Source organism: Pogona vitticeps, chromosome 1 (assembly GCF_051106095.1).
Source record: "Pogona vitticeps strain Pit_001003342236 chromosome 1, PviZW2.1, whole genome shotgun sequence".
NCBI classification, from domain to species: domain Eukaryota; kingdom Metazoa; phylum Chordata; class Lepidosauria; order Squamata; family Agamidae; genus Pogona; species Pogona vitticeps.
In genome coordinates, this window is record NC_135783.1 from 60,564,010 (window position 1) to 60,588,069 (window position 24,060).

General features: G+C 39.7%; 1 protein-coding gene across 3 annotated transcripts in view; it reads right to left on the bottom strand.

The window, feature by feature from the left end:
- The window catches only part of DISC1 (DISC1 scaffold protein), a 224,300-nt gene that overhangs the window by 103,517 nt on the left and 96,723 nt on the right, over window positions 1-24,060 (bottom strand). For all 3 annotated transcript variants that reach the window (XM_078383154.1, XM_078383156.1, XM_078383155.1), the window contains one exon: window positions 19,379-19,567. In XM_078383154.1, the coding sequence (XP_078239280.1) occupies window positions 19,379-19,567 (189 nt within the window). The remainder of the gene's footprint in view (window positions 1-19,378; window positions 19,568-24,060) is intronic.

Genomic DNA, 24,060 nt, shown 5'->3' on the forward strand with positions numbered 1-24,060 from the left:
TGATCTGCTCCAGATCTACTACTTAGTTTCACTAAATGATGCCAGGTCCTAGTATTATGATGAGAAATGAAGAAAAAATAAAGTTGCACACTTTATATATGCATTATGAGTGATTTTACAGCCTTAATCATATGCTGCTTTACTAATTTTTTTTCATGTGTCAAAATTGCAAATGTCACTACATTTTCTTTAAGGGGAAATCCTCCAAAGCTCTACATTCTGTAAAGGGAACTCCTCTAATACCTTTGTCATTTTGGCTGCCCCTTTCTGTATTCTTCCCAATTCAATAATATCACTTGTGACATACAATGATGAATTCTTTAATTTTCCTCTTACAATTGTGCCACTGATTTGTATAAAGGGATTAGAGATGGTGGTATTTGTATATGAATAGGGGTATTTGTATTCAAATATGAATATCCCCACACAGGTGGCGTTAATGAGGGTCCACTCACTGATCCACCATGGACAAGGACAACATGATTCTACGAATGGCGCCGCAGTGCGCGATCTGCTTGCTACTCCTGGCGGGAGGCAGTGGGACAAGCCTTGCTGCAAGGTCGAAGAGTGGTGAGCGGATCGCGCGCTGCGGCACCATTCATAAAATCGTGCCATCTGCAGCTGCGTCAGATCAGTGAGTGGACCATCTGGCCCCATGGGGCTGGACCCTCATTAACACCACCTGTACAGGGATATTCATATTCATATACGAATACCCCCATCCCTAAAAGGGATGCTCTTGTGAGATTTATTTTCAATACTTTTCTTATTGATCCCCAACATGGGATAGATTTTTCACAGCAGCTATACAGATGGCTAATGTGCCCATGAGGGGTCCAACAGAACCACAGGATCCCTTTCTTGGTCAATCACTACCAGCTCAGATTAGTGTTCGGTTTGTTTTTTTAGACTGACAGTGAAATCTAGAAGATCCTCTTTTATCATCACAACCTGCTTCAGCTGATCATCAATAATGTTCTTCCATAATTTGGGTAATCAAGACCATTTGCACTACTGCTTCTTTGCTGTGACCCATTCCAAACAAAATGTGCCCAGGTCCTGCTGGTTTTCCCAGACATGATGTTAAAAGCTGCCCTGCTACCTTTCTGATGTTACATCTTGGCATTTTGGCTCCATTCTACAGCAAATGGAGCCCAGCTTGTTGTAAAGGTCCAACTTATCCTAAATGGTAGATAGATCCAAGTCCTTCCTTCCTTTGCCACTGTCTCATTCACCTATAAAAACTGCTCACTTTTACCTGTCTAGGTAGCCATGACCATAAACAGGTAGCATTCCAGAGAAAGTTACCTTGATGTCCTGGCTTTCAGTTTTCTGCCTTAGCAACCTAAATCTGGCTTCCTAAAACACACAGCAACATTTCCTACTGTTATTAGTGATTTACCACAGTCCATACCTATGACCTGCATAGCAGGCACATAGGCATAAATATGGCAATCTATACAAAACACTGTACAAGCCTCCACAGTACTGTTAGTTTACTACATTTTCCCTCATTGTTGGCTTGTTTCCTTAATTCCTCTTTTAAAATATTTTAATCACTTTAACTTTAAAAATCTCTTTAACTTACATCTTTAAAATTCACATTTTTCATGAAGCCTATGGCTTGGTTGCTTAGTTCTCAGCTCTAGGCAAAACAATATTTCCCAAGCTTTTGCTGACCTCTCTTGCTAAGTTACAATCTATCACTCCCATCTCTATATACTGGTCTGTCTGATCTTCCCACATTTTCTCTGGGCTCTGAAAAGGCAGCAAATTGTAAAGTATGGATTATCCAAATCATAATAGTGTTCGCTTGTTTTGCTTTGTTATCATGGAGTCTTTTCTGCAACTTCTGAAAACCAGCTATGAATAATATATTACCGTATATATCTTTGCTCAAGTACTTTCAGTGACTGATTTTAAAGAGCTTGTCCAGCAATTAAGCAACGCTATTTAAAAACTGCCTTATGGCTACAGATTAAAGGCCCATTTGTCTGGGTGCCAGTTGGATAACACCCAAAGCTATCCCTCTATCTAAATCCAAGGAAGCTGTTTCAGCTCTAGATCGGTGTCTGGTGTCAGTAATGTACTGCATGAGGGTGAATAAACTGAAACTTAATCCAGACAAAAAAGTGGTGGTCCTGGGCAGTCCAAAGGCAGGGCAAGGAGCAGGGATTCATACTGTACAGGATGGGGCTGTCCTTCCACAATCCAACCTCTTCAGACAGGCTTTCCCTTAGTGACTGGCTGTCTGGAAGTGTTTAATGGATTCTTGTGCCTTGTTGCTTTTAAATATCTTTTTACTATTGATTTTATTTATCCTTTTCAATTCTTTTGTTTAATTATTTTTAATATTTGTATAATTACTCTTTTTAGCTTTTAAATATTTATTTTAATGATGTGAGCTGCCCTGGGTCATTTTAAGGAGAAAGGCAGGGTAGAAATATTATGAATGAATGAATGAATAAAAATAAATAAATAAATAGTTTATTTCTGCATTACAAAAATAAATAAGGAAGGGGGAAACCTGAAAACTACTAACTACATCAGCTGTGTCCAAGCCACAGTATTATGAAGAACAATAATTTCTATTTTCCCCATAGATTATACTTTTCTAGCCTTACCAACGAGATATTTGGAAACATTATACAGTCCATGCTAAAGGTTTAGAAATGAAAGCTTGTAGGAGTTTTCCAAAGAGAATAACCTCAAAGTATTTGTATTACAGCCTTAGAACTGGGATAGATCATTTGTTTTAAAAACAGATTACTATACTTCATCTCCTGTCAGCTGCAGAAAAAGCTCTTACAATCAAAGTCAAGAAAGATAAAAATCAAAGCGATCTCAGCTTGCAAGAAGTGGCTACAATAGATAACACTGAATCAATGACCAGCATTTTTACAGCTCTGATACAGTAAGATCAACACATTGTATCTGGAAATAGATGAAACTATAGCTTTATAATCAGGACTAATATGACACTTTTTTATTGCTAGCAAACAAAATAAAGGGCCAAACTGCAAGGACAAACAGGTGTATAATTCAATGTATTGTGTCAAATAAACTTAAAAACAAATGACTGTCCAACATTTCTGTATTGCAGCTATATTGATTCTTACAGAAAATAATCCTTCATCTGCAACATATTTCATGTCATCACTCCTTGATCAGGAGAGGGCAAGAATCAGTTTACCCAGCCTGGGAGCTACATGAGCACACCATACAACTGTCAAACCCAGAAACTAGACAACAAGCAGATGTCAAAGATATAAAATCTAAATTGATCCCAAGAGCATTATTTTCCTTTCATGCTGACATGATGCCTGGAACTGTTAGAATAATTTTTAAATTAAATCTATCTGTATTGCTAGAACAAAACTTTCCCAGACTTATGGATATTATTAATCATTTTAATTGTGTCATTCCTCTCTCTTTCATGTTTAGTTTCAACCCTACAGAACAGCTTACCAGAGTAAACATGAGGGTAACACAACTGCAGATATATTTGTTAATCATAGAAATATTGGGCAAACTCTTGCTGGATTAGTGCAGTGCCAGTTGGCAGTCATTTAAGCAACCCTATCTACACTGCCAGCCATCCACAATGCCTTTTCCACTTAATATGGCTACCCCAGCCCTCTGAAATAGATCAAGGTGAAAGCCTTTATTATGTCTCCGAAGAAAGGGTGAATAGGCCAGTGGCTATAACTTGGATCTGTTAGATTAATATATCTGTTAGATTTATATATATGTAAAATATTACACATATTACATATAATTAAAGCTGCTTTATTTTAATCGTCTTGGGTATGAATCAGAAAACAGGGATTCATTTTGATTCATTTTGATTCATGGTTTGTCAAGATTGATGAATCACAAATTACAAATTTACATTTTTGTGACAAATCAATGAATCGTTTCATCAATTCTTAAGTTTAAAATCCTATAAAACATCTGCCCAAGCACCTAGAGACACCACATATTGAGGGAAGCTTCCTTTGACATTCCTATATAATCTCTCCAAGTTTGGTGATGTTTGGGTTTCATATGTCTGAGTTATACATTCACAAGGAGGCCCACCCTGAAAAGTTCCCCCCAGACACCTAGAGACACCAAAATCACAGAGAAGCTTTGCATGACGCTCTTCTACATTCTCATAGAAGATTGGGCTTCCCTGAGTTCGTAGAAGATTGGGCTTCCCCAAGCCAGCAGCTAAAGGGCATTTTCCTGAGGGGACCCACTTTTCCTGAGGGGACCCGAATCGTCACCAAACTCTGAGAGACTGTAGAGGAGAGTTAGTAGAAGCTTCTCTGTTGTTTTGGCATCTCTAGGTGCCGCGGGGGGGGGGGTTATAGCCAAACAAATCAGCAAATCAAAAACTGATAAAAATGCATTGATTTGTACTCATCATGGCATTGATTCATATGGATACAAACTGATGAATTAGCAATTTTTAAAATTCTTAGTTATTCCGGTACCACTTAGTTATTCCTGCTTTTCTATGCTCCTTCACATCCACTTTTAGAGGACTGGTGGCAGCCCTTAAATTCTGAGCATTAGCCCAGCTCAGGCCTGAATGAGGCAAGCACGTGGTGCATAGTGGGAATGCTGATGCTAAAGATGGTGGTAGAACTCAAAAGGTGTTGCGACAGCAGGGGCGGCAAGCACCTTTCACTCCGTTTGAGTCTCTCGCTCTTCTGACTGCAGTGTTGGCCACGCAGTGAGGGAGGAAGGGACCTGGGTGGGGAGATGACCCTGGGCCTTAGTCTAAGTCATGAAGGAAGAAGGCAAGACGGCAAAAAGGTGAAGGAAGAGAACCAGGGAAGGGAGGGGGAGGGGCAGTGGGGGGAAGTGTTTATTTGGGCTCGAGATGGAGAGGCTCTTCAGTTTGGGGCCTTTTTTGGGGAAGGAGACATGAACCGAGGGTCATTTCCACCCCTCAAAAAGTAAATTAAACATGAACTGTATTGACATTTTTTTTCCTTCTCAAATTTTAAATTGGTAGATTTACAGCTTGGTATAACTACGAATTACTATAGTAATATATTAAATTAGAATTATATTCTGAAAAATCTTTTTTAATGTGCTTTCCTTACTCCATTAAAAAGCCTGTTTATGCAAATGTGGTGGTGGGGGGTTTGAAGGTTACATGGCTATTATAAAAGGGGGTGACAATCTGAAAAAGTTTGGGAAACACTGGTCTAGAGTGGCCTGTCAAAGACTAACGTGGCTGCATCCAGTTATAAATCACTATTGGTGGCACAACAAGATTATGCATCATATTTTTGAATTAATAGAAGTTTCCTCTCTTCACTATCTCAAAATGTCTACCCTTCAGTAGTTTCTGAAATGTCTCACAATACAACATCCTGTTATTGAATTGGTTGTCTCTTTACTTGCATGTACAGGTTCCATGCATGAAACTGCAAATGGATAGCATATGTATTTAAAGATTTAAATATAAATCTGTTGCCCTTCTTATCTATTATTGTTGAAATGATAGTATAACAGCAAGGCAAGCATTGACCTAGAATCTGAAAAAAAAGATCGTTGTTCTGAAAATGGGCTCTCCAAGGAGAGTCTTACTATCAAAGCCAAATGCAACTGTGAAGATGTATCTGTTATTTCTCTCTTTTCCCACCCCCATTCTGCAAGAATCAAAGCTAGCTATGTGAACTTAATAAATGAGCTGCTCCTTTGAAGTTTGGTATGATCAAACTCATCTCTACTTTACAAGTCTATTTTAATTTACTGTGCTACAACAGTGCCCTCTGGTGCACAAAAGATGACTGTGGCATTTCTGTCCCCTCCTCTGAAAACCTGTTATTACTTTAATTGTGGATTCATTACCACCTTTCAGGAAGGTTAAGCTGGGTACTTCTGGAGTGCATAGAGGGTATAATAAAATGAAAGTTACACGATTTTTAGAAGTCTCATTTGGAATTTCAACATTTTTAGCTCTGGTGAAGAAAGGATCCAATGTGTTTATATCATTCCATATTATCCATAACTGAAAACTGATTTGCAAGTACCCTCGCTTTAATAACTATTACGGCACCAAGAATTTCATTGTTCGTTATCAGGAGGCATTTAATAAATTACTTTAAAAATGTTTATACAAACAGAAAAAATACTACCAAAAGGCACACATGCTTGCTCGGCATCAGTACAATCAAACTGCTGACTTCTTATATGTCTCGACTTTATTTTAATCATTATCATCCATATTTGCACCTGTTCTACTAAAAATGCTTCCATGGTCATAAAGCTCTATAGTCATAATGAATATTTTAGATGTGGTAACACACATGAACCATGTCCACTTTCTGCACGCAAAAATGGAGCTGCAGCATAAAAATAGAATTCAACATATGCACAAGATTCCCCCAGCACATCATTTTTATTCTGAAAAGAATAGACTGTGGCAGAAGCTATGGGCATATGTCCACCTACCAAAAACACTGAAGCAATTCAAAATCAAAGAAAGACGAACCACGGAGACCTAAATATAGTTGTTGGTTCTAACTAGACTCTGACTTATTGGTAGAAATCCTGTTGCACATTATTGGATGTGAACTGCCAAAAATTAAGACATGTCATGGGCAAGGGCATGGACTTACCTACCTCTATTACCATCTCCACACAAGAATTGGAGGTTGTTCATGATTTCGTGTACCTTGGCTCAATAATCTCTGACACTCTCTCTCTAGTTGTCGAGCTGGATAAACGCATTGGCAAAGCAGCTACTGTACCATGTTGTCTAGACTCACAAAGAGAGTATGGCTTAATAAGAAGCTGATGGCATATACCAAGATCCAGGTCTATAGAGCCTGTGTCCTGAGCACACTCCTGTACTGCAGTGAGTCCTGGACCCTTTGTGCACGGCAGGAGTGGAAGTTGAACATGTTCCATATGGGTTGTCTCCAACACATTTTGGTATCACTTGGCAGGACAAAGTTCCAAATAGAATAGTCCTAGAATGAGCTGGAATTTTTAGCATGTATACATTACTGAAACAGCGCTGTCTACATTTGCTTGGGCATGTTGTGAGAATGGCTGGCAGCTGGATTCCAAAAGATCTCCTGTATGGAGAATTAGTGCAGGGAAAGCACCCCAGGGGGAGACCACAGCTGTGATACAAGGATATCTGCAAGTGGGACCTGAAGGCCTTAGGAATGGACCTCAACAGATGGAAAACCTCGACATCCGAGTGTTCAGCCTGGAGGCAGGCGGTGCAGCATGGCCTCTCCCAATTTGATCAGACACTTGTCCAGCAGGCAAAGGCAAAGAGGCAGTCTTGAAAACAGCAAAATCAGGGAGCTGGAGAGGGGACAGACTGTATTTGACTTCAATGTGGAAGGGATTGTCACTCTCAAATTGGCCTCCTCAGACACACTAGATGCTGTTCTAAGTCCTCTATTCAGAGCATGTTATCATAGTCTCTCGAGACTGAAGTATGCCTAAACTATCTGTTACAAGCTGAGTGATGCAACTTGGCATGCAGTAGAAAATGCATACAGAGATAATTTAGGCCATTCCTTTCCAAAACTTCCACCTTTTTGCACAAGACTTTGGCCAATGAATCAGTATTTACATAAAGCTCATTGGTTCAACAGGTCTTTCTAAGTGGGCCTTAAAATTAGATTTAACCCTAAAACCACAGAAATACAATTTCTAGTCACTAACATTTAGCCACACTAAATGGTGTGCTATCATTTTACCCTATAAAGCCCTAAATGAGGGCTTTATAGGTTGAAGATATTTAAAGCACCGTGTTTCTCTTTATCAACCTGCCTGGATATTAAGAATCATCAAGGGAGGCCTTTCTCTCAGTCTCACCAGGTTCCAAAGGTGTGATTGGATCAGACAGGGAATTGGAACCTTCTCTGTTGCTGCTCCCAGACTTTTGAACTCCTTCCCACAGGAAGCCAGTCTGGGTCCATCTTTGCTGTCCTTTTGCAAGCAGGCAAAAACCTTTTTCTTCAGGCAAGCTTTCCCTTAATGACTGGCTGCCTCAGTGGGCTTTTAAATGGAAGATAGTGCCTTACTGCTTTGAATGTGGTTTTAGTGTTGCTTTTATATACTGTTTTTTAGTGGTGGTATCTGCTTGATTCTTTTTAGATACTTACTCTTTTTAGCTTTTAATATTGACTTTTAATGATGTAAGTAAACTTGTGTCCTTCTTAAGGAGAAAGGTGTGGTAAAATAGTTTAAATAAATAAATAGTATATAACTGCCTTACGATTTCTGTGCAGATATGTATGTTCCTGGTGTGAACACGTTTCTGCAGGTATAAAAGTACAAAAGTTGTTCTAACAACTACCCTTTCAAAGAATGCAGGAAGATAATCCTCTTACCCTTTGGCTAACAGAGCACATGCAACTGAAATCTAAGATTATGCTACTATTGGTATCTTCAGTAGCTAATTCATTTTATATCAGCATTTAAAATTAATCCCATCTGAACTGGGAATTCTGACTAGCAAACAGCTGAAGTTTTTATTGCATTTTCTTCAGTAAAATCATACCTTGGCAAAGTTATTCTTGGACAAGCGCCACCCCTCTGAATTTTGAATCTAAATGCTATTCTTGACTTCTTCATTCATATAAACAGCGACTATTGGAACAATCCTGATTGAATATGCCACAGATGAGAGAAAAATCAGATTTTCCTACAATTTAAAGAATCCAAAACATCACACCCTGAAATATTTCCTAGGGACACAAACTTCTTCAGAGAACAACTGTGCTTTTGTGAAAATGACATGAACCTAAAACAAAATTAAATGCAAAAAATTAACTTGCAATTTTTGTTATACATTGTTACTAAAGATGGGCACAAACTGATGGTTCAGCAATTTGCACCAGTTTGTTTAGTGGTTGTTCAGTGCTCCAAACCTCTGCCTCCTCCGACGGGCGCTCACTTGGAGGCACCTGCCTGGCTTCCCTGCCCTACCTCCTCCAGGCGCTGCCTCTGAGTGGGCGCCCACCAGAGGAGAGGAGACTTTGCATCTGTTCAGTCACTAAACAAATCAGCACAAACTGCTAAACTAGCAGTTTGTGCACATCTCCAATTGTTACTTAAATGTGCACCCCACCTTTCTTCACACAATGCTCAAAGTAGCTTACAGCACTAGCTATAGTGAGCCTGCAGCAGACATTTTTAAAGTTCATAATTATAAAATTAAAAAAAAAACAGATAATGAGAGACACCAAATTAAACAATATTGGCCAGAATCGTGTTTTTTCCCTTCCAAGTGCACAATAGCCTGGTGAAGACACAGGTCTTTTTATGTTATTTATTGTCTTTTTATTTTATTTATTTATCCAAAATATTTTTATCCTGCCTTTCTTCTTTAAAAGAACCCAATTTTATGCCAATTTTATGTGTCAGACCTGATATTTTCAATGGAGTTATCTCCAACTTGCATAACTGGAGATTGCTGGAACCAATACTGGAGTTACGTCTGAGGAACAGGTGCACATCCTGATTGCTAATAGGCTCCTGCATATTAGGGACAAGCCATAAATTAAAAAGCCAAGGAACTTTAACAGGCCAAGAGTCTTGTCTACCTAAAGCACTATTCATACTTCATCACTAATTTCTTAGGGAGGGAGCTCCATAACATGGGGAAGGCTCTTTCTAATACTCCCATCAAATGATCCTTAGAAGCATATCGGAGGGAGGGAGAGGAAAGGAATGCGACAATTGGGATTTTGACTCAGACCAGTTGTAGGGGAACATGTGGCTGTTTCTCCATTCAGTTGCAGGCACCACCTCAAGTGCTGCTGATTATGACCCACAAAGCCCTAAACAGTGTGTGATTAAGGGCAAAAGAGATGCCATGGATGATCTTAAGGGATGGTAATCTTTTTGTTCATTAGTGGATGCATTCTACCATTTGGAGTAAGGTAAAAAGCAGAGGGCCAGCATTATAAGTTGTGCCCCCCCCCTTTTTACACAAGTAATGGCAGCAGGGGCATTGGAGGAGCTCTGTGGGCTGACATTAAGCACATCATGTGTCCAGCAGGTAAGACTGTGCAGAATGTCAACCTTTGCAAGAATGTTAGTAATTGCTGCAGCTGCTGGTCAAATTTTGCTGCTTACCAAATTTTTTTAAAAAAAGGGGGGGAGGGAGAAAATCCTCCAATGGTGGCTTGCTACATTAGCTGGTCAACTGCTTTTTTATCCAAAATCTAGGCCTATTTACCCAGATTAACTTCCTGCTTGTTTCCACTATCAGCTGGCCCAGAATTAGTTCCGGTGCCTCTTCCTTATCCTGCCTCTATGAAGTCAGAAGAGACCACTCTATGACATCACATGGACACACAACCTGCTCTCAGGTGATGGTCCTGAAATCTCAGGGAATAGGATGCTGCTGACAACCTCAATGTCTAGAAATTTCTCAGAGTCCTGGCTGAAATGAGGCAGAACAAAATGAGGCAATAAATATTACACAATCTTCAGCAATAAGCATGTAGCACATGGAAGCCCACTGTGATGCTGGTGCAGACAAAAGTATCTGCAGCGATTTTTCTGGGCAACAACATCCACCACAACTACAACACCATCCTGAGTCCATCAAAATAATAGATACGTTTAGATTAAGTGCAAAGGCAGTGCCTTTCTTGCCCCTCCCAGACACCATAGGTACATATTCTGCTTAAAGCCACTGCTCATAACGATTTATAGCTGCATGGCAAAAATGAAGAACTTTGCTGAGAGTCAGATTCACTTCACTGTAGACCCCATACAAATGAAAATATCTGCAAAAAAAGAACTGAGGAGGAGTCAGCTAAAGCATATGTCTTGGAAGATCAGGGAAAACATTAGCGCCACAAAACTCTGAAAGGTTCACAGGACGTTCTGCCCAGGGGCAGAAAACCTATATTGGTGATTCACACAGACCACAAAGAAGAGCTAATGAAACAATAATATATAAACTGACCATAAACTCAGATGCCATTTCTCTTGGGCAATATTTTAATGAAACTTTGTTTTCAATCTAAACCTTCTTTTTTCTTTTTTGACAGTAACCACAATTATTTCACAAGCTTATAAAATGTCATGAAAGATCAACTCCGGGTTTTCAAAAGAAATCTTAACACAACTATCAAACCATGAGGGAAGTTTATATTCCAGGACATAAAGTGATGGCTGGTATCCCATTTAGAGGCACACTACAAAGAAGGAAATCACTCTAATGCAGTAAAATAGCCTTAGGTTGCAATGCAGCATGCAAAAAATGTATTTAATTTCACTGACTTCAAAGGGATCAGGAATACTGTATATAACTGGTGAAAAACTGTAGGCCCAAAATGCAATTCACAGAAAATTAAGAACAGTTATGTCCTACTGCAAGCATTAGAAGGAAAAGTCTGACAGCTCTATAAATAGCTATACCAGTGCAACATTTAAAATCACAGTTATGTTAATGAGGATTCAGAAGCAGCAATAAAAGAGATGTTTGGAATGAAAAAAGATGAAGAAATGGTGAAGAAACATCATCTAGAATCTAGACTACATTTTACCAACTTGGTCCTGAGAATATCATGAGGGATCTTGCCAAAAGCTAAGAGAGATATAGTGATATCCTACATGACTATTTGAAATGATCCAATTTTTTTCAATATAACTACAAGCCATACCCAAAGAGTGCTAATCAATAGTTCCTTATCACCCTGGATGGGGTTTTTGGATTTTCTTTCACCATAACTACCATAATTCACCAGAAATTTCTCCAGCCAGAATTCAGCTATACATAGCTATGTCATTGCAAGGCTCTTTCTGCAGCAAATGCCATTATACATGAAGAAAGACTGCAAAGCATTGGAGGATGTTAGTCTCTGCTCCTGAGGCCCCTAATGTTTTGCAGTTGCCATGGAGCCTAGAAAGTTCCACCCATGTCCTCCTTCTCTATGCTTGACAGGTGTTGCATGTCAGGGCTGGAGAGAGGGAGAGAGGAGCTGCCAAGCAGTGACTCACAGCTGGACAGAGTGGGGCCCAGTCCTGCAGCCAGATGGCACTCAACAGACTGCAGTCCACCAGGGGCAGAAAAGCAACAAGAGTTGTTCGGAGTAAGCAAACACCCCAGCTCTGGCAGAAATTGTACAGAATTGTCTTCCTCTCTCCTCTGAGCTGTTTACTACTCTAGTGGCCCTAGTATAGCATTCACCTTTTTTGCTGCTGCTGCTACCACTGCATTATACTGTTAGCTCACATTTAGCTTATGATCTACTAAGACCTCTAGATCCTTTTCACATGCACTATTTCTAAGTCATTTTCACTCATCCTATATTTGTGCATCTGATCTTTTTTCTGTCTAAGTACATCACTTTATATTTTCCCTGCCAAAAGTGCTTTTGTTTGCGTTGACTCAGTTCTCTAATCTTTTACGGACATTTTAAATCCTAGTGCTGTCTTCTGTCTGATGTATTAGCTACCCATCTGAGTTTGGTGGCATGTACACATTTAATGAGCATCTCCTCCATGCCCTCACCTAAGTCATATATACAGATACTGAATAAAACCGCACCTAGGACAGAACCCTGTAACTCCCTATTTGTCACTCTCCTCCAGAATAATAAGAAGCCATTGGTAAGCACTCTTTGGGTGAGGCCTGTCAACCAGCTACAGATCTACCCAACCAAAACATCATCTAGAATCCAGACCACATTTTACCAACTTGGCCATAAGAATATCATGAGGGGTCTTGCCAAAAGCTAAAATCTAGATACATTAAATCTACAACATTCTCTTTACCTACCAAGCTTATCACTCTACAAAATAAAAACTAAAAAACAATAAAAATAGGTAAGATTAGTCTGGCATGACTTGTTTCTCCTTCTTAGAAATCACAGTGTCCTTTTCTAAGTGTTCACAAATTGGATCTAGAGCCTTTCGTGGTAATGGTGTCGAGCCGACCAGTCAGCAGCTGCCTAGACCTTCTTTCTCCTTTCTGAAAATGGGGATGACATTTCTGGGCCTCTAGTCTTCAGGAACCTCACCTGTTCACCAAGAATTCTCAGAGATTATAGACAGAGCCTCTGAGTGTACAACTACATTGGAAAATACTGTACTTTGCAAGTGGCTCCAGAATTGGCACAGGAGAATTAAAAATATTTTTCAATAAACACACGATGCAAAGGTCAATGTGAATCTCTGCAAGGGTGGAGGACCTATTAGGATGATCCGCCCCAGGAGACTGATGGATCCAAGTGGTTTTCTAAGGGCTCTTGGGGAGTTTTCTGTTGCCTCGGCAGGCGATCCTGTCAAAGCTCTGGTTGATCTCTGGAATGGGAAAATGGCCAGGGCGGTGGACACAATCGCTCCTAAGCATCCTCTCCCATGAAATAGAGCCAAGCAAGCCCTCTGGTTCACCAGGGAGCTGGCAGTGATTAAATGAGTAGGGCAGAGACTAGAGCAAAGATGGCGGAAAACTCAGAATGAATCCAATTGAACATGAGTTAGAGCCCATTTGAAGGCCTATTCTGTGCACTGAATTGTACATGAAATGCCTTGATATATCTGTGGATATTAATAAGCACAATACAACAGTAATATTTCCTGTGCAATCCTTTGGAAATGAAAACAGCTCCTTATTTATTTTAGCAGTGCTGTTACAAGAGAAGTGCTCGCTCAGTTGAGCCAGTCTGATGTATGCTTTTAACTGAGTGTCATGGTTGTGTCCTGTATTTTTAAATCATGAGTTGACACCATGCCTATTCAAATGGAAGTTTAAAAAAAAACTTCCTGCTGGATTTTTCATAAAACATATACAGTTCAGCAGCCAAACACTGTTGCAAAGCTACATCTTGTTACTAGTCTTGCAGTCATTTTACCTAACAGTCTGCAATGAGAGGGGAAAAAAATAACTCATTAGCATGTTAATTATGTGTCCCATTTAAAATTCCACCTCTGATTACTATGTGATTCAATCTCTGTCCTTGACTTCTGCTTTCTCCTGTTTGAGTAGCAGTAAAACATCAGTAACAGAAAACCAGAAAATTCAGTCTCTTAATCTTTTCTGTCTCTCTGGCTCGCTTGCTCGCTCGCACACACACACACACACACACACACACACACACAGAGAGAGAGAGAGAGAGAGAGAGAGAGAGAGAGAGAGAGAGAGAGAGTTCTTTGCAACCATTTCAGATGGTAAGAGAGGCAGCTTTAAAAGACAGGTCTTCATCCACAGGCACTTGTCACATCCTTGATGTAATCAGACCTCAAGAAATTACCATAGCCTTAAGAAAGAGAGAGATGCTGAAGATGACATGGTAACAGAACAGTTGGGGGAGGACATAACATAGTTTAATTATTTATACTGCTTGAAGCAACTTCTACTGCAGTGGTTCTTAACCTTGGGTTACTCAGGTGCTTTTGGACTGTAACTCCCAGAAGCCTTCACCACCAGCTGTGCTGGCTGGGGTTTCTAGAAGTTGCATTCAAAAACACCTGAGTAGCCCAAGGTTAAGAACCACTGCTCTACTGTACTAGACATTGTTGTTGCTGTCATTGTCATCGTCGCTAATCAGAAACACCAGATACAGTCAATCAAAATTAAAAAAACATTTTAACCAAAAACCTAAGTATCTGTTAAATATTGGCACAATATGTATACTGTTCCTAATACTGCTGTTTTTTGTAGCTCTGATGGTGTTATTTCTGAGATCAGCAACTGCTTATAGTACCGTGTGAAATTTCTTGATATTGTTCCCAAAACCCCAATGACTGCAGGGACCACTGAAGTTTGTTTCATCCACAAGCGAGATGTTTCAATTGCCAGGTCTCTGTATTTTGTTAGTTTTTCCAGTTCTTCATTTTCATCTCTGGCATCCCCTGGAATTGCAATGTCAATGATCCAGACATTTCTTTGTTCTACTACTACTTTGTCTTGTGTGTTATGTTCAAGGTGGTTGTCAGTTTGGATCCAGAAATCTCACAAGATCTTGACTTCGTCATTTTCTGACACCTCTACCTGATGTTTCCATGGGTTTTTTGAGGCTCGCAAGTTATATTTTTTGCACAATGACCAATGCATTAATTTTTCCATTCTATCATGTGTATTTTTCTAATCTGATTGTGCAATCTTTGGACATTCACAGATGAGGTACAACACAGTTTCATTTTTTCTTTGGTAGAATCGACATTTACTGTTAGCACTAACTACTTGAATATTTATCTTTCATCACATTGGTTTGGAGTGCTTGTTCTTGTGCAGCAAAAACCAAGCCTTCAGTTTCTTTCTTAAGGGTCCCCAGTTTTAGCCATGTCCATGTTGAATTATCATGTTTTCCATCAATATTTCTTACGTGTTGTGCATGTATTGGTTTTTTTCCCAGCTGTTTAATTTATTTTCAACTTGTTTTTTCTTGTATTGATCCTTTGTTTCTGTAGTTTTCAAAATATTCTCCATTTTCATTGCCTTAAGTAATTTTTCTCTGCTTGTACTGGTATGATCATTTAGACTTCTTTTTTCCTCCTCTACTACCTGCTGTATTTGCAGTAATCCACAGCCTCCAGTTTTTTGTGATAAATACAATTTGTCCACATCATTTTTTGGATGTAGTGTACGATCCATGTTTATTAGTTACCATCTTTTTCAATCCAATTCTTCTAATTCATTTTGGATCCAATCTATTATTCCAGCCGGGCATCTAATTACTGGATCTGCCCATGTGTTTATGGCTCTGATTGCATTTCCAACAATTTATTTGGATTTTAAGATTTTCTGCAGTCTTTTGATATATCCCCTTACCATCAGTTCTTTAACTTTTGTGTGCACAATGTTGTCTACTTCTAGTATTCCATTGTATTTATAATTTTCATTACTCAATAGTGATTTTATAATATTGCTCTTTTTTCATTCTATTTCATCTACTTTTTGATTTTGCTACAGTTTATAGACAGAGCTGCACATTTGTCAATTCCATATTTCATTTGGATATGTTCATTAAATAATTGCAGTTTGTTTAGCAGTGATTCTATCTCTGTGGAACTCTATTTATAACATATGATTGATTTTTCCTGCCTGTTCTGAAATATGGTAGCCCAATCCAGTTTTATTTAAAATCATTGACATGCGGATTAGTGAGACGTTAAACAGCAGTAGTGACAAAAAATCTCCTTCAAATATTCCTCTTTTGATGCTAACCTCCCCAATTTCTTCACCATAGCTCATTAGAACAGTTCCATTTTCCCATGTTTTTCTTGAGGAACTTCTGGATATTTTTACTAGTCCCAAACATTTTAGGCAGGTGTTAATCCAGCTGTGTAGCAATGAGTCAAATGCCCTTTAGCATCCAGACCATGTTAGGATTTGTTTTTTCATCTTTATGCATTCTTTAGTATCATTTTATCAATAAGCAGCTCTTCTTTTGTGCCTCTTGACTTTTTAAAGTTCTCTTTCTGTTCAGTTAGGGAGTTTTCAATTAAATAATTATATATTGATCTTGCAAGTACTTCTGTGAGGAGCCTGAACATTGTTGGAAGGCATGTAATTCATCGATAATGACTTTCATTGCCCTTTTGATGATCTTTTATTATCAGAAATGTGCAGCCTGTAGTCATCCAATCTTCAGCTGTAGAATGTTAAAGTAAGTGATTGAATTGCAGTGCTATATGTTCATGAAGACTTATTAAATGCTTTAACCAAAATCTGTACAACTCCTCTGGACCAGGTGCACTCCAATTTTTCAGTTTCCTTTAGCATGTTGGTTGGGATTGTTCTGATGACTATATTTGCATCATTCAGTAGTTCTTTTATTGGTTTGTTTTGTAATTGGAGCAAAGCAGGTAGACTTTGTCTTTCTCTGTTCTAGATAATGTGGTTTACTATTTTTTCCCTCAGTGATTTCTGCCTTTCTGTCAACTCATAATTTCTGGGTTACTCCATAAATTGTTCCTCTATTGATACATTTTCTTCCACTATTGCAGCTATCTCTACCCTCTATGTCTTCAATACTATGGTCATTTTTATGTGTTGATTTCTCTGCATTTGCCACATTTTCTAGTTCTTGCAATTCTAGTTTCGAAAATACTTTACTCCGGATGATAAACCTTCTCTGGCCCATTAATCATTGTTCAGTTATGTCACTACTTGGGTGTTTTCTTTTCTAAATTTCTATCATTCTTTTTTGAAAACCATGGGCTGTTGGGCTTGCCTCATAATAACATTTCATGATTTTCCAATTTTCAATGGGAATCCAAGTTTTGCATTTACGTTGTTCCAGTAGCTTTGCAGCAGCCTGTCCTGGTTCCTCAATTCGGTCTGCTGAGCCTTGTAGCCCGTTTGTCACCAGAAGCCCAGGGATTATAGCATCTGATGTGGTCCTCATTGATGTGATCCTCATTGACCTGGGCAACAACCAATCCAGTATAGATTTCTGTTTATTTCCTCTCATCATAATTAATGGTTGGTCGACACAGTTGGTCTGGCTTCTCAGCTGAGACCTGTTTGGATTGGGGGACCCTTGGGGGATTGTTGTTGTTGTTATACTCTCCACAGTCAATCTGAGAATCACAAGAAATGCAAGTTTCATCTCCTCCCGCAAAAAAGAGACATTGTTTTGTGTTATTTGTTTACACTGCAACCAACAAAAACTTGTGATATTTCAATAGGGGATATCAGATCCAAACTGGCACACATACTGTTCACATCCAAAAGTTTCTCTGTGTTAATACATAGGCAGAAACGTACATACATGCATTATTTATGTGAAAGACAGAAAGTAGACAGAAAGAACAGAGTGACTACAATAATGATGCAGGTCGAGGGATTTCACATATTTTTAGTAGTGAATGAAATTGTCTTTGTTCTGCAGTTCTAAGTGGCCAAGATGGCTGAATGTTGGGTGATCCAAAAGTAGGCCAGCTAAAATGCCTCCCAGTCTAGGGGTTTTGGAAATTGCTTAGGACTACTCTTGTTTTGATCTAATGTTCTGGCGTTGTGATTGCATCCCTGGGCTGGTGAATATTTAGATTTGGTTTAATGTTGCTCCTTCCTTCCCTCATGCTTTCAATACCTCTTTCTTGGTGAGCAGTTCTGCTCGGAGATCACACATTATCAATTGACAGATATGAGGAACCAGCTAGCGGAAAAGCCTGTCTGTCACCATTGTTCCTATAGGCAATGCATCTTTGAATTAGTACTGCATTGTTTGTCCAGTTCAGTCACTTAGGAAACAGAATTCTTCATAGAGTACCATCTATTCCCCATACAACAAACCATCTAGGATGTCTAAAAACAGGGAAGTCACCTTTTGCATAGGTGACCTCTCTACCTGAACCAACCTGCAAAGTATGAACCAATCTTTTCTTAAAAGCAGATCCATTATTTCTTTCCATTCGGCACCACAACTGCAAGCCATACTTTGTTCAGCCAAAGAAGACAACTCACATCAAGACGTCTAGGAGATGAGTTGTCCCTGCTTGAATCTCACAGAAGATATGATAATTAAACTCACCATTATAGCTTATAAAAAGTAAATGAAGCCATATCATTATCATTTTTTTGGCTCATTAGGAACTTAGGTGGTTTCACATGAGGTAAGATACCTGCCATCTAAACCTATGAAGAGCTTTGTTCTTGGATTTCAGCTGCTACCTCCACCTCCCCTGTGGATGGCTGAGTCATTTTCAGTTACCACAGTCTTATTGTTTCCCCCTCCAGTCTGATGTGGCAATCCCGGCAACCTCCCAGATGAAGCCTTCTGTAGCACTTAAATCCATACTGACTCCAGGAAAAACATAAAAAGAGATTTTCTACTTCATACCTTGCCCTGTCCATAAGATTATAGATAAATATATCCTTTTTTCAGGATAGATCTAGTACCTAAACTGACTAAATCCACCTTAATCTTCCATGTAAATAAAGACTTACTGCTTTCAAAACATTACACATGCTGTGGATTAAAGTCTTACACAACATGCTCAGAGAACAAAATCCCAATAACTCTAAAATTTTCTTGCCTGGCTGCCTACTATTATGGTCATATTGCCCTTTCTAAGGATTAGCACATGTGTGATTATAGGTACAGAGTACTATTATGTTTTGCAAGAACTCTGAAGGCTCTGGCCATTCTCGGTGTCAAACAGCAGACTTCTCTACAGGGGGCAAAGAGAAAATGAACCAAAAGAGATAAAGCAAAGCAAAGGGGGGGAAATGCCACTCAGGAATGATGAAGACTGGGGCTGACAGCGTTCTCAGCATAGTATGTATCGAAAGGTCTGTCAGAACTGCCCATCAAATAACTATTTTTATATGTCATATAAATTGGATGGATGATAATCCAATCAGGCAGAGTACTAGATGGCACACAGCATGGAAAATGCCAGGATCCTGTCATCCCAATTGCTGGAAAATTGTTCTGCTTACCAAAAACGGATTCCTCTTGCTCCATTTCTTCCTTGAGTTTCTTGTAACTCTCTTTCATTTTCTCTAATTTTTTCACATTTTTGGCACTCAGTGCTGACCATTCATTGAGAAGTTCCTCCAGCCATTCTTTTTCAGCCCTCAATGATTTTATTTCTTCTGCCAGGTCCTTGGCGGTACAAAAATTAGCTCCTGTAAATTCAGTTAAAAGAACATTACAGAGGGAAAACAAAAAGAAAATAAATCAGTTTTGAAGTAAGTTACCACGTGAAAATTAAGACACTTATTTGTACAGGAGGTAAAACCTGAAAAATGGAAATGGAAGAAACTTATTTTCCACAGACTTTTGTTATATGAAACCATTACAGCCTATATAATTAAATATAAGTCTGCATTACTTTTGCTCATTCAGATTACCAAACTGACACTTATTTTATTGTATTTATTTATTTAAAATATTTTACCCTGCCTTTCTCCTTGAGAAGGGCCCAAGGTGGCTTATATCATTAAAGGACAATATTAAAAGTTAAAACAGTAAGTGTACAATTACTGAAAATAATCAAACAGATATCCCCACTAACAGGCAGTAAACAAAAGCAACAGCAATTGATACTTTATTTTATGACACCAATCTGTACACTTTAAAACATTAATTAAAAAATAATTATCATTATCCCTCAATACGCTATGTTATGTGCTACAATGGTTACCTTTAAAATGGGGGGAAGAGAACAAGGGATTCATAAATATGAAAACATGCTCAATAAAACCTTCTAATTTCTTTGCCCTTACTCCTGCCAGTACATCATTGATTAAGGACACCAAAGCAGTGGTCCCCAACTTTTTTCGAACTACGAACCGGTTTAGCGGGTGGGGGGGCATCCGTGGGTGGGACACGTGTGTGTCCAGGCATGTGGGGGTGGGGCATCTGTGTGTCCATGTGTGCGTGGGCAGGCCGTGCATGCATCTCTACATGTGTCCGTGCATGGGTGGGCAGGGCATCTGTGCATGCATGTGGGGGAGCGTGTGTGTGTATGTGTGTCCATGGGCGAAGGCGTGCGTGCATCCGTGCATGTATGTGGGGAGATGTACATCCGTCCATCCATGCAGAGGGTGGGAGATCTGTCTCCATGGCCTGGTCCTGCCAAGACCGTGGACAGGGTTGGGGACTGTTACACCAAAGGATATCTTGGCCTGGCCCCATGAACCTTGGGTGCTCCAGGTCTCTGGGGGTGTATCCACAATTTGAGTAGATCAAGTGTCCATTTGGATGCTGCTGCCTCCAGCATTAATCTCAAGATGCAGCAAAGGCGATTTCAGAATTGTCCTGTCCAGCAACTGTTCTTGCTACTGGAGAGGAGGAAAGCTGTGCTTGTATTTCCTTGGCCACTCACCTCCTCAGTAATCCTGGGCCACACACCTTACCAGCACAAGGATTTTCTCCATTGGATCATATGACAATTAAAAGATTCATAAATAGCAATCTAATTATTCTTATTCTTTTAAAAATGAAAGTGAAAACCGCACCCTGTCTATCTATTAAAGTTTTAAGCCTACTGAATGATGCTAGTTCCCAGATTAATGGTTAATAACAAAACTTGAAGCTGTGATGAAATAAACACTGTCTCTCAGTTAATAATTTATAAGCATTTTTGCATGTAATATATGCCCACGATGCACATCTGGCCAATGTTGCACCTTTTTTTCCTGACAGAGGGAATAGAAGTTTGAGATGAAATATTAAGAATTCATCAAGAGATCAACACACCACACTCTTAAACTGCCAGCTGTGAACTTCTGACCCCAATCAGAGTAACTAAAACTGGCACTTTGTAAATGCCACAAGGAAGTTGCTTTCTAAACATACAAATAAATCTGTCACTATGTCAAAAATCACTAAATAATCCTGGTGTCCTGGATTACTTTTAAAAAATAGTTAATAGTAATTTTTCATTATAGTTTTTGATGGATGAAAAATATATTCCTTATGGAAAATAATTAGTTAATAAAGTTAATTACTAGATTACGTATATTAGATTAGGCATCCTTCAGTCTTGAGTATGGTATCGTGCTCTGCATGGAGGACTTGGAACAGTGTCTAGTGTGGCTGAGAAGGCCAATTCAAGAGTGACAATCCCTTCCACACTGAAGACAAATAAAATCTGTACCCCATCTAGCTCCCTGATTTTGCTGGTTTCGGGACTGCCTCTTTGCCTCGGCCTGCTGTACAAGTGTATCTTCAAATTGGGAGAGGCTGTGATGCACTGCCTGTCTCCAGGCTGAACGCTCAGATGTCAGGGTTTCCCATCTGTTGAGATCCATTTCCAAGGCCTTCAGATCCCGCTTGCAGATATCCTTGTATTGCAGCTGTGGTCTCCCTCGGGGGCGCTTTCCCTGCACTAATTCTCCATACAGGAGATCTTTCGGAGTCCAACCATCAGCCATTCTTACAACATGCCCAACCCAACGTAGGCGTCACTGTTTCAGTAATGTATACCTGCTAAAAATTCCAGCTCATTCTAGGACTACTCAGTTTGGAACTTTGTCCTGCCAGGTGATACCAAAAATGTGTTGGAGACAACTCATATGGAACGTGTTCACTTCCTCTCCTGCCGTGCATGAAGGGTCCAGGACTCACTGCAGTACAGGAGTGTGCTCAAGACACAGGCTCTATAGACCTGGATCTTGGTGTATGTCATCAGCTTCTTATTCAGCCATACTCTCTTTGCGAGTCTTGAAAACATGGTAGCTGCTTTGCCAATGCATTTATCCAGCTCGACATCTAGGGAGAGAGTCTCAGAGATCACTGAGCAATCTCTGACAAATTCATGAACAACCTTCAATTCTTGCATGGAGATGGTAATAGAGAGAGGTGAGTCCATGCCCTGGCCCATGATGTGTGTCTTCTTCAGGCTGATTGTTAGTCCAAAGTCGTGGCAGGCCTTGCTAAAACAATTCATGAGTTGTTGGAGGTCTTCAGCAGAGTGGGCAACAATGGCTGCATCATCAGCGAAGAGGAAGTCCCGCATGCATTTCAGTTGGACTTTGGTATTTGCTCTCAATCTAGAGAGATTAAAGAGCTTTCCGTCTGATCTAGTCCAGAGATAGACACCTTCTGTTGCAATTCCAAAGGCGTACTTCAGCATGACAGCAAAAAAGATCCCAAACAGGGTCAGCGTGAGGACACAGCCCTGTTTCACTCAGCTTCGGACGTCAAAGGGATCTGATGTTGAGCCATCAGAAACTACAGTGCCCTTCATTCCCTCATGACCTGATGATGCTAAGGAGTCGAGGTGGACATCCAATCTTGGGAAGTATTTTAAAAAGGCCGTCCCTGCTAACCAAATCAAAGGCCTTTGTGAGATCTATGAAGGCCACAAAGAGCGGCTGTTGTTGTTCCCTGCATTTCTCCTCCAAATGTATAAGAGTAACTGTATAAGCTAATATCATGTAAGTGGTGGATCTATTAGCTCGAAATCCACACTGTGATTCTGGATAGACTCTGTCTGCAAGCACCTGGAGCCTCTTCAGGACCACATGGGCAAGCAGCTTCCCTACAACGTTCAGAAGAGAGATGCCACGGTAGTTATTGCAGTCGTGTCTGTCTCCTTTGTTCTTGTACAGTGTGATGATGTTTGCATCCTTCATGTCCTGTGGTACTCCACCTTCCCTCCAGCAAAGACAAAAGACTTCATACAGTTGGGTGATGATGGTCTCTTTACAGCACTTCAGCACTTCAACAGGGATGTTATCCTTTCCAGGTGCCTTGCTGGAGGCGAGGAAATCCAAGTCCGCTTTTATTTCTGCTAAGATTGGTTCGCTGTCCAACTCTTCCAAGACAGGCAGGCACTCGATGTTATTTAATGCTTCTTCGGTTACTACATTCTCTCTGGAATATAGCTCAGAGTAGTGCTACACCCAGCGGTCAATACAACTGGTTCCAGCGACATCGCAGGAGTTGCCAGAACGACACAAACTGCCTCCAGGACTCCGGTTCCGGATTCTGCCTCGAGGGTAACTCCCGAAGCCTTTTCCATCAGTGGATATAGCCACAAGGCAGTGGAGGTTTGAAATCGGAGTTTTCCTTCTCCTAGATGGGCTGCCTTCCAAGGCTGATCAGCCCCACCTACCCGTCCTGCTCCCTAATAGGAGAACTATTAATTATTATAGTTCTTCATTTATGTGACAGAATTGTTTTATGTAAAATGCACATTACTAATTTTTTATCTTTCATGTTTATCCATTTCTGCATTGTATTGCCTCAGATAATACCTGCCAAATCTTGTTAAGTATATAATTAGTCAGTCTTTTTCAGCATTTGAAAAGAAGATCCCTTCCCCCCACACACAAAAAAGCAACCCTGTTTTCTTGGTTGTTTTTGTTTTTTAAGTGTCATGTTATAAATAGTTTTGAGATGGGGGAGATAGTAGTTTCCCTATTTATCCTTCCTTTGATATTTGTATAGAAACTGATAGAAACTCCTAGCAGCATTAGCCAATTTCATTTAAAATATCTATATAATAGGGCCCTGCAATTTTTCTTTTGCCCTGTCATACCATAAGAAACAATTGTCTGTCAGTTACTCTAGCTCTAATGGTTGAGAGAAAACTAAATATATCTATATTGACAGATAGCCATGGAGATGACGGTTGAGATGGCATGACTTTTCATGAATATGTATATTT